This window comes from Miscanthus floridulus, chromosome 9, assembly GCF_019320115.1.
Source record: "Miscanthus floridulus cultivar M001 chromosome 9, ASM1932011v1, whole genome shotgun sequence".
Classification (NCBI taxonomy): domain Eukaryota; kingdom Viridiplantae; phylum Streptophyta; class Magnoliopsida; order Poales; family Poaceae; genus Miscanthus; species Miscanthus floridulus.
Genome location: NC_089588.1, coordinates 14947532 through 14958411, shown reverse-complemented (window position 1 = coordinate 14958411; position 10880 = coordinate 14947532). Strand labels below are relative to the sequence as shown.

Here is a 10880-nt window from a genome sequence, read left to right as displayed (position 1 = left end):
TACGACTCGGCGACGATGGAGATGGTGTCCGGCTTGGACATGACGCGAGGAAAAGGGAGACTCCGACACGGTGGCCCCGCCTGCCAGTGAGAGAAAGGAGAGGAGGAGCGCGGTGCGGCACAGCCTGCGCGACGATTGGGCTGCGGGCGGTGCGGCTTTGCGAGCTTCTGCTGGGCCAAACACGGGGAGGAGGTGCTGGGCCTGTGACTGCTTCGGCCAGAGCTGGGTTAGGCTGCGAAGTTGAGAGCGAAGCCGGGCCACTTGGCCATGGGCTCGCAGAAGCGGAGGAGGGAGTGGGGCTGCCGGCCCAAAAACAGAGAGGGAGAGGTTTTTCCTTTTCTATTTTGTTTTCCTATTTCCAAACCACATTCAAATTTGAACCAAATGCAAGTTCAAATAAAGTTTTGAATATACTTTTTAATTTAAATAAAAGTAAGAATTTTAGTAAGTTTTCAAAAATAATTTTGACAACTTTTTAAATTCTTTTATTTTCTAATTTTCTTTTCGTTTACTTCAAAGCCATTTTAAATTTATTTCCAAAAGCATTTCAAATTTTTTCAATTTAAATCAAATCCACACAATACAAAGAAACAAATGCACTGGTATGTATGCATAACCATATTTCTATACCCTATGATGAATTTTCAATTTAATAAAAAAATTTAATTTCCTATATTTTATGAACACAAAAATTCAGAAATGAATCCTTTTAAAGTTATTTTTAAAAGAGGCAAATTTTAGCGTGCTAAGACCTGTTACCATGTGAGCCCATACGATCTCAGTCAGCTTCCGATCCTCCATACTGTATGGTTACTCGACAGGGTGTGCTGTGCACTAGGGTGGTCAGCCGTAAATGACAGTTTCTTTGAATTTCTATTTGCAAGGCTGTAAATTAATATTATATATTCTCACCTTAAACTCACGGCAGACAGAATTACGACATTCTAAACATTGCACAGAGGATGCTAAACAGCCAAATAATCTATCGGAGGGTTCGACGGGTATAAAAACTGGCTGATTTAAGCTGATTCAATAACGTCGGCTGATTGCACATGTCATGTCATCTCATCTTTGCTGCCAAGCCGGCCAACAGCTGTGGCTCATCGTAAACGATCGTAAATTTATAGTTAAAATAGTATTTTTTTTCTCACATAAACCAGCTAGCAGTTTTTCTTCACGAACCAGTAACAATACGAATCAGCCAACCCCGCAAAGAAAAAGCAAAGCCCAAAACAGCGCAGCTCAGCTACAGCGCACGCACACAGGCACCTCCTCCACTCAACCACACTGCACTGCACCTGCACGCACAAAAAGGTGAGCTCTGCTCTGCTCCCAGTTAAAAAAAAAAGGTCGTCTGGGGTCGAGTCGAGCCGTCGAGGGAGGAAAAGGGGGAGAACGGGCGTCCCAGCCAGTCAAGCTCTCTGCTCTGCCGTCGCTCGCTCACCACCGGAATTCGGGGAGCGGTGGAAAGAAAGAAAGAAACCGAAGTAGTCCGATCGATTTTCCCTAAATAAAAATCCCACCTTTTTCCATCTCCTTCCGTCTGTTTCCGGAGGGCGACGGATGTCTTTTCTTGGGGCTGGGGCGGCCGTCCAGCGACCACGGAGCTGCGCCGAGGCAGTTGGGAGTAGTCGCCCTACCGCTCCAGCTCCAGCAGCCGCTCCAATCTAGCCGCCGGCGAGGACGACGACCCGGCCGCCTCATGGAAGGTACGAGCTGCGACCCCTCTCCCCCCATCTCTCGCTCTGCTGGACTTGGTTTCCTTCTTGGGGGGTAGTTGATAGCTTCCGTTCTAGATCTGCCGCGGGGTTTCCCTGAGCTGTAACAGTTTGGGCGGCGCTGTTTCGATTCGCCCGGATTTTTTTTTCTCCCCACGGTTCGGGCCTGCACCTTGGTCGAAGCACAACAAATCCTGGGCGGATTGCTTGTTTTGCTCTTTGATTTTTCTTGATTCTTTTGGGCGGATGTGGCGGTGCGATTTGGGAGAGCTGCAGGCAAAGGTTTAATTTTTCGCAGTGCCAACTGCCAATGTATAGCTTAAGTGGATCCCAACCTTTGATTTTAGCTTCGAATGCGGTGGTTGATGCGGGTCTTTAGTTAGCTTGATATAGGGTGAAAGTAAACTGTTTCGCATGCTATGAGGCGGGCTGTGAATGTTTTGCAGCTCATGTGTGCTTGCTGATAAGTTTTTACTTATTTTAAGGCTGGACCAGTTCAGTTTTGGGAATGTATCCTAGTCAGTTTTAGGTTCCAGGAATCAGGATCGTGTGTGAACGAAATTGAGATGGGTATATTTTTCTATGCAGAAAGGAAAGCAAGTCCATTCCAGTCCTGTGGGTTAGCTTGAAAATGGTATTATGGAAATTACAAATCCACAGCTCCCCAATCACAAGTTTAGTTGAATAATATACCACATTTTAGAATTCATTGCATATTCAGCCTAAGTTTCTGAGTTTTTGTGGTGTTCAAGCATAGATGCCATGTATACTTCGGTCAGCAGCAATGCTATGTTCTTGTGTCCCCTTGTGACACAATATAAATGAAGTAAAGATTGCAAAATGTAGGACTGCCAATTCAGTTCATTTGGAATTTCAGTCATTTGATATCTACAAAGCAGAAGTTGGTATCGTATATTTTTTAAACAGTAAACATCTATAGTGTCCTTGCAGCAGTGGTTACCATGGTACAATCTTTGCTGCTGCCAGACTATCAAGTTTCATTTTTTTTCTTTTTCTTTTTGTTTTGTAATGGTGATGGTGAGGGATATGCTCATGTAGAGTTTTGTAGAAGGAATGAAGGATAGGATGGGATTACTACATTTGGTTACTCAGAATTCTATTGTCCAGTAAATGAAGTTACTGCTCATATTTGGTTATCTCTGATTCTCTGTATTTCTTGGCTTTCTAATTCCAATGATCATTGTGGTAAATTCAAGTTGACTTGATAAGTCATTTTTGTTAGTAGATTGGTGTTCGTTCTGTCATGTGGGGGCGCCAATATCAAAGGCGCTCCAAGGCTCGAGACGCAGCCAGGGCAGTCTCCAAGGGGGCACCAGCTGTAGTTAATGACAATTAGTAGTCTGGGGAAATGATAGAATTAATGAGAGATTAAGGATGATTAATGGGGAGAGAACCAAGGAGCTTGTGGCTGGCGCCTAGGGGCTGGGCAGTCCAATATATACCCTGTAATCAGCTTATGTGAAGGCAATCAAGAAACAAGTTATCTCCTAATCTACCTCTGCTGCTCTTAATCTCATCCCCTTCATCTTAATCTCATCCCCTTCAACATAGGGCGTCCAGGGGATAAACCCCACGCCATTACCAACCCAAGCTATGAGCTTCGTAGTCAAGGGCCTGCTACCTTGAGCACCGACGCCCTTGACAACTTGGTATTAGCTAGCCGGCGATCTTCTTCCACCTCCGCCCCGCACTCCAACCCTGCAGCCACCTCGCCATCAACCCTTGCTTCACCCACCGCCTCAGCAGCCTCCACATCCTTGCCAATGGCTGAGCCGTCCACCGCCGACCTAGCCAAGATGATCCAGGCCCTCACCACCACCATGAGCGCCACCATCAGCGACCTTCAACAGCAGGTCGCCGCTCTTCAGCAGGCGCAGCCACCGGCGTTCTCCGGCTCAGGATCGCGAGGCTCGGGCCACGGTGACCACCACGGGGACCGCCCACCTCGGTTCCAGAAGCTGGACTTCCCCAAGTTCGACAGGAAATCCGATTCGCTGGCCTTCCTTAACCGATGTGAGTCGTATTTTCATCAACAGCGTATTGCAGCCGAGGAGCAAGTTTGGATGGCGTCATACAACCTTGAAGACGGCGCCCAGATGTGGTTCCTCCAAGTGCAGCAGGACGAGGGTACGCCGTCTTGGCACCGCTTCTCCGAGCTCCTCAACCTCCGCTTTGGGCCGCCGATCCGCTCCAACCCCCTTGGTGAGCTAATGGTGTGCAAGCGGACAAGCTCGGTAGCGGAGTACCAGAACCGCTTCGAGGCGCTGCTTCCTCGCGTCGGCATGCTCACGGAGGCGCAGCGCGTACAAGCGTTCATGGCAGGACTGCAGCCGCCGCTCAGCCTCGACGTGGAAGTCCACAACTCGCAGTCCCTCGTCATCGCCATGAGCCTCGCGCGCAAGCTGGAGCTGCGCGAGCAGTACTACCCCGCCGCTGTTCCAGCTCTGCCTGCGCCACAGCAGGCCACGCACGGCCTCTTGCCGGGGCCACCACCACAGCTGGCCTTGCCAGCCCCCCACCCCGTGCAGCCGCCCCTTCTCTCACCGTCGAGGGCCGCCAGGTGAAGCGGCTGTCCCAATCAGAGATGGAGGAGCGGCGCCGCTTGGGCCCCTGTTTCAACTGCAACGAGAAGTTTGGCAGGGGTCACAACCGCGTCTGCCAGCACATCTTCCTCCTCGATCTGGCCGAGGCCGATGGCGACGACGATCCTGAGCAGACCGATGCTACGGTTGCCAGCCCGCTCATCTCACTACTCGCCATGGTAGGCGTCCGCTCCAGCGAGACCATGCAGGTCTGCATCCAGCTGGGCGGGGCGTCCTTACTGGCCCTTCTGGACTCGGGCTCCACCCACAACTTCGTCTCCGAGGAAGCAGCAGCACGCACCTCCCTCAAGCTCCGACCCCGCGGCAACATGAAGGTCACGGTGGCGAATGGGGAACGAGTGTCGTGCCCCGGCGTCTACCGTGCTGTTTCCTTCTCCCTCGCCGGCGAACCATTCTCCACCGACTTCTTCGCACTTCCTCTGGCCGGTTACGACGTCGTCCTCGGCACCGTGTGGCTGGCCTCCCTTGGCCCGATCCTCTGGGATTTCGGCGCACTCACCATGTCCTTCTGGCACTGAGATCACAGGGTGTGCTGGACAGGCATCGCCGGGGGCACCGGCCCCTCTCTACGGACGTACAGCGCGGCTGATCTCTTGCCAGCCCTGCTGGACGATCGCCCCCGTCAGTGGCTGCGCTGGCTGCCATGGGCGGAATACATCTACAACACCGCTTTTCAGTCCGCGCTCAAGACCACGCCATTCCAGCTCGTCTACGGCCGTGAGCCACCCTCCATCCGCTCCTATGAGCCGGGTGAAACCAGGGTCACCTGTGGCCAAGACCATGGCGGAACGCGATGATATGCTGGCTGATGCCTGGGCCTGGCTGGAGCAAGCTCAGGACGTCTACAAGCGGTTCTACAACAAGCATCACTATGATGTTCACTACAGCGTGGGGGATTGGGCCTGGCTTCGTCTCCGCCATCGCGCCCCAGCCTCCCTCCATGGCGTCACCAAAGGGAAGTTGTGGCCCCAGTACTATGGGCTGTACCGCATCTCTGCCATCATCAACGACATCGCCTACCGCCTCGAGTTCCCTCCCCGCGCTCGGCTGCACGATGTCTTCCACGTCGGGCTCCTGAAGAAGTTCGTGGGCACTCCCCCGGCCATCCCCCCGGCTCTACCTCCTATGCATTATGGCGCCACACAGCCGGTTCCCGAATGCGCCTCACGCACCAGGCTGGCCCGAGGCGTCCGCCAAGTCCTGATACATTGGCAAGGTGAGCCCTCAACCTTCGCTACCTGGGAGGACATTGACAGCTTCACCAAGCGTTACCCAAGCTTCCAGCTCGAGGACGAGCTGCTCGTCAAGGGCTGGACGCCCTATGTTGAAGGGGATGAGATTAAGATGAAGGGGATGAGATTAAGAGCAACAGAGGTAGATTAGGAGATAACTTGTTTCTTGATTGCCTTCTCATAAGCTGATTACAGGGTATATATAGGACTGCCCAGCCCCTAGGCGCCAGCCACAAGCTCCTTGGTTCTCTCCCCATTAATCATCATTAATCTCTCATTAATTCTATCCTTTCCCCAGACTACTAATTGTCATTAACTACTACTGGTGGGAGGGGTAGATGTCATGTGGGGGCGCCAATATCAAAGGTGCTCCAAGGCTCGAGACGCAGCCAGGGCAGTCTCCAAGGGGGCACCAGTTGTAGTTAATGACAATTAGTAGTCTGGGGAAAGGATAGAATTAATGAGAGATTAATGATGATTAATGGGGAGAGAACCAAGGAGCTTGTGGCTGGCGCCTAGGGGCTGGGCAGTCCTATATATACCCTGTAATCAGCTTATGAGAAGGCAATCAAGAAACAAGTTATCTCCTAATCTACCTCTGCTGCTCTTAATCTCATCCCCTTCATCTTAATCTCATCCCCTTCAACATAGGGCGTCCAGGGGATAAACCCCACGCCATTACCAACCCAAGCTATGAGCTTCGTAGTCAAGGGCCTGCTACCTTGTGCACCGACGCCCTTGACACGTTCTCTGATCGTCCTGAATATTGGATCCATATTTAAGTCTCTATGCTTTTTGCTTTGACTTGTATGGACTTGTTGGGCACATCCAGAAAAATCTCCAAAAAAGTCATGCCCATATATGATTGTATTGGTATTGTGTTTAGGTATTGATTGATTAAACCAAGTAGACATCTTTGTAGAGCAACTTTTATGTGCCAAATTTTCTTGTGATGTATTGTTTCATGCTACACTTGCTATCTTCAGTACCCTATTGTTTATCTGCTACTTGTCCTTTGATTGCTCATCTTGGATCCTAGAGTTTCTTGAAGTTTTCATATTATATTATTTGAACATCCATTTGTACAAACTTTACACTTAGTAACTGAGGGATTTGACGCAATTTTGCAGACCAATCGCCTGACCATTTATCAGTCGGTTCAGCACCAAAGAAGTCTAGTACTTCATCACGAGGCCGGCACCGTAATTTCTCATCATCAACATGCAAAGATTTTCTCCGGAAGTTTGTGGACAGTGAACTTTTAACTTCAAGCCTAGAGGATTGGTTCTCTGGTCACAGTGAAGATTGTGGTTTCAGGAAGCCAGCTTTTGATGTTCCTTTCGACCTTACAGAATTACAGAATTTTGATTATGCTCTGGAGGGTGTTACTTTTCAGCAGCTAGTACGGATGCCAAATGCTCTATATGCATCGACATCAGATGTTTTTGAAGCTACTGCATATCTTGCTTTAGAGGATTTCCTTCATGCAGGCATTAAAGGATTGTGGCAAACTTTCTGGGGTCCTGATGAAGCAATGCCATTCTCAGTTGCCTGTATACACAGCACAAGCTCCAAATTTTATCCTGCTGAGAAGGCTATTAGCAGTGGAAAACTCGATGGTGTTTGTGCAACCGCTATACTATTGAAGAATTTGAAGCATTCACAAGGAAGATGGGATCATATTGTCGTGTTGGCTTTGTTGAGACCTGATATCGGAATGGTTTCCGCACAGGGTGACCAGGAGCCATCTCCTGCTGTCTTAGGGGAGGCACTGTTCTTTGCTTTGCGTGTCCTACTATCTCGAAGCCTTGGTAGATCCTCTACTGTTCTTCGCAATTCAGACTGTGTTTACTTGCTTCTTGTTGATTCACAGTTTGGAGGAGTGGTAAAAGTGCAAGGTGATTTGAACAAGCTGGATTTTGATCTGAACAATGTTTATGACTGTGCTGCTGAATGGATAAAGAAACATGCCAAAATTTCAGTTTCTTCCATAGATCGAGTATGGAACAAACTTGGGAATGCTAACTGGGGAGACATTGGGACCCTTCAGGTTCTCATTGCAATATTTCACTCAATGATCCAATTTTATGGAGAGCCTAAGTATTCTCTCGATGAACTGGCGACGGAACATAGTTCAAGGCTACAAAGTCGAAGATCAGAAAGACATTTGGTTGATAGACAAGCTAATGGGAATGGCTTATTTCGATTCCAACAGCGAAGTCACTCTCCTGAAATTGTCGAAGTTCAGGAGGAAGCAGCTGTTGATGTGAAACCACATGAAACCTTAAGGCTTGAAATAGGATCTGTTGTATTGATGGATGATGCTTACAAACAGAAAGGTTTTCAAATCAATGACATCCTAACAGACAGTGATCCTCCTATTTATACTTCTACTCCTGTAGAAGAACCTACGAGAACCTATTTGCTGTATGTAGGCTCCAGTCCTTCTCATTTGGAGCCAGCATGGGAGGATATGAACTCCTGGTACCAAGTACAGAGGCAGACCAAAGTACTGACTGTGATGAAGCAACGATGTATTTCTAGCAGATATATACCACAGATGGTATCTTCTGGACGGGTCATCCATCCAGGCCCATGTAACAAGCCTAACTCAAATGGAAGTTGTGGTCATCCATGGTGCAGTACTCCAATGCTTGTCACCTCACCAGTTGGTGAGACCATTTCAGATCTGATACGGAATGGATTGTTCGGTGTTGAGGAGGCTCTGAGATGTTGCCATGACTGTTTATCGGCTCTTGCTGCCGCAGCTTCTGCAGGAATCCGTCATGGTGATATCCTGCCAGAGAATGTGATCCGTGTCAATAATGGTTCAAGGCATCCATATTTTGTGCTTATTGGATGGGGTCATGCTATCCTAGAAGATAGGGATCGGCCAGTAATGAATCTATTCTTCTCATCTACATTTGCACTCCAGGAAGGAAAACTATGTGGAGCATCTGACGCAGAAAGTTTAATTTATCTTCTATATTTCTCTTGTGGTGGAGTTTGCCCCGAGCTTGACTCTGTTGAAAGTGCACTTCAGTGGAGGGAGACATCATGGTCGAGGAGAGTTATACAGCAGAAGTTGGGCGACATCTCAGCAGTGTTAAAAGCTTTTGCGGATTATGTCGACAGCCTTTGTGGAACTCCATACCCAATGGACTATGAGATCTGGTTGAAACGACTGCGAAGAACAATAAATGAAGATCATGGGAAGGAGGTCGACACATCCTCAAGTTAATACTGCAGCACATTCCCTTGCAAATCCAAAATTTGGAAGATCAAGAGTGATCAGCCCATTACCTTTTGTTGTTGTTGTAGATAATTTATTTGTGAAAGGTCCATAGGTCATAGTATTGTCCATCGTTTCACACCATTTCTTGTATATAAGGGTATTTCAAAGTTGCAATCTGCTGCTGCTATCCTCAATGGGATCACTGTCAATGTTTACTATTCCGTGGTCTTGCCTTCAGCCCTTCATACAGGAGATCCTTGAGGATATCAGCAACATGATGTATTTTGTGAATCTTTGGTAAATTGGTGAGCCTCTGTTCTGGTTGCCTTCAGAGATTTTGGTCCCATTTTATTCGGTTCTGGTAGGCTTCAGCATTGTTTTTGAGGCGTCGCCTAGTCGTCGCCTAGGCGACAAGGCGTGGTCGATGGCCTGGGCGTCGGGGTCGCCACGACCTCAGCGTGTATGGCGTCCGCCTCATAGGATTAGGCGTCGCCTAGGTGCGAATGGCGTCGGGCGGACGCCTACCACCGCGCCACGGACGCCGGATGCTGGTCGTAGGGGAAGGGCGCCAAAAAGAGCGCGGCCGCGCAGGGAATCGACCGCACGCCCGCGGGAAACGGAAGAGACGCTGGAAATCGACCGCGCGTGCGCCTCTTCGCGTGGGAAATCGACCGCGCGAGTCATTGACCGCGAGTGTGGGCGAGGGGAGAGGAAGAAAGAAGGCAGCGGACGGACCTTGACCTCCGCTGGGCTGCTACTCTGCTCGTGTCCACCGGCCGGCTGCTACTCTGCTTTTCCAAATCTCGTACGACGGGAACTTGGTGAGCGCGAAGCCGGCGACCTCGTCCCACGGCGCCTCGCTGAAGTCCAGCTGCTGCATCTCCGGCACCGTCGACGATTCGGGGGAGGCGGACGGCGATGGGGACGGGCACGAGGACTCAGCTGCGGACTCGCGGCAGGACGAGGACGCGTCGTCGGAGGACGGCGAAGAGGAGCAGTTGCTGGTGGGGGTGGACGACGACGTGGCAGCAGCTGCAGTGCGGAGGCGGGCTTCTTGGACACCCACTCTTCTGTCTGCTCTGCTCTGCTCTACTTGAGTGCTTGTACTGCTGCTCTGTACTCTCTGCTTTGCCTCCTCAAGCTCTGCTCTGAATCTGAATATGCTATGCTAGGCTTTGCTCTGCTCTGTCTGCTCTGAATATGCTATACTCTCTGCTCTGCCTCCTCAAACATAAGGCTCTTGCTTTCTTTTATGTAGCATCCAGTAGGCACTAGTATATAAAATTCTAGCTTACAACGCCTTACAATATGCGTATGGCGTCGCCTAGGCGTCCGCCACAAACGCCTAGGCGTTGTGAAGGGGGTCGGGCGCGGCGAGGCGCGCCGCGGCGCCTCAAAAACAATGGGCTTCAGGATGATTTTGTTTTTCTTGTGATCAGTGTCTAAACTGTTAATCAGTCGGTAAATTTGTAACTGCTCTAGAATAGAGGTTACATAGTAGCATTTTGAGCTTGACTAAGTTATTTGTTGGGTGCGATGTTTAAGTTATTTGTTGGGTGCGATGTTCAAGGTTCTGTAAATGATGTTCCATTGAGCTGCTCAAACTCGTATCCTGCTACTGTTCTTAAATCTCTCTGTGCGTGGGCTGTGGGGGTACTACTTTGCTCCATATGCATCAAGAAATGCCTTGATGGTGATACTATCTTTGTTTGCAACAAGAAACACTGATGCGTGTACAATTGTTTCACCTTTCATTGACTTCATGGGATGATGCCACATGCTCTTAAGTTGTGTTGTAATGAATGTTTTGTTCCCTAATATAGTCTGTTAACATATCCTGTCCAGGTTTTGAACTCGTTGCAGATTGCTTCAATTTGCAGAACTGAACCCCTTAAAATAGCCGCTTAGAAAACATCATTGCTGAGACTGCAACGCTGCAACATGATGGAAAATAAAGGATGTACATACTTGGTACCTGCTCTGTACTTGGGGGAATTTCGTTAAAAGTAATAATATGAGCTTGTGCAAATGCTGATTCTTTCTTGTAATTCACATTCCACAACGACCGTAA

At 49.3% G+C, this 10880-nt stretch overlaps 1 protein-coding gene across 1 annotated transcript; it reads left to right on the top strand.

Moving 5' to 3' along the window:
• Positions 1-1366: 1366 nt before the first annotated feature.
• On the top strand, positions 1367-9140 carry LOC136481407 (uncharacterized). The gene is made up of 2 exons (XM_066478757.1): positions 1367-1709; positions 6705-9140. The coding sequence occupies exons 1-2, from the start codon at positions 1703-1705 to the stop codon at positions 8813-8815; spliced, it is 2118 nt and encodes a 705-aa protein (XP_066334854.1). The 5' UTR covers positions 1367-1702; the 3' UTR covers positions 8816-9140.
• Positions 9141-10880: the final 1740 nt, after the last annotated feature.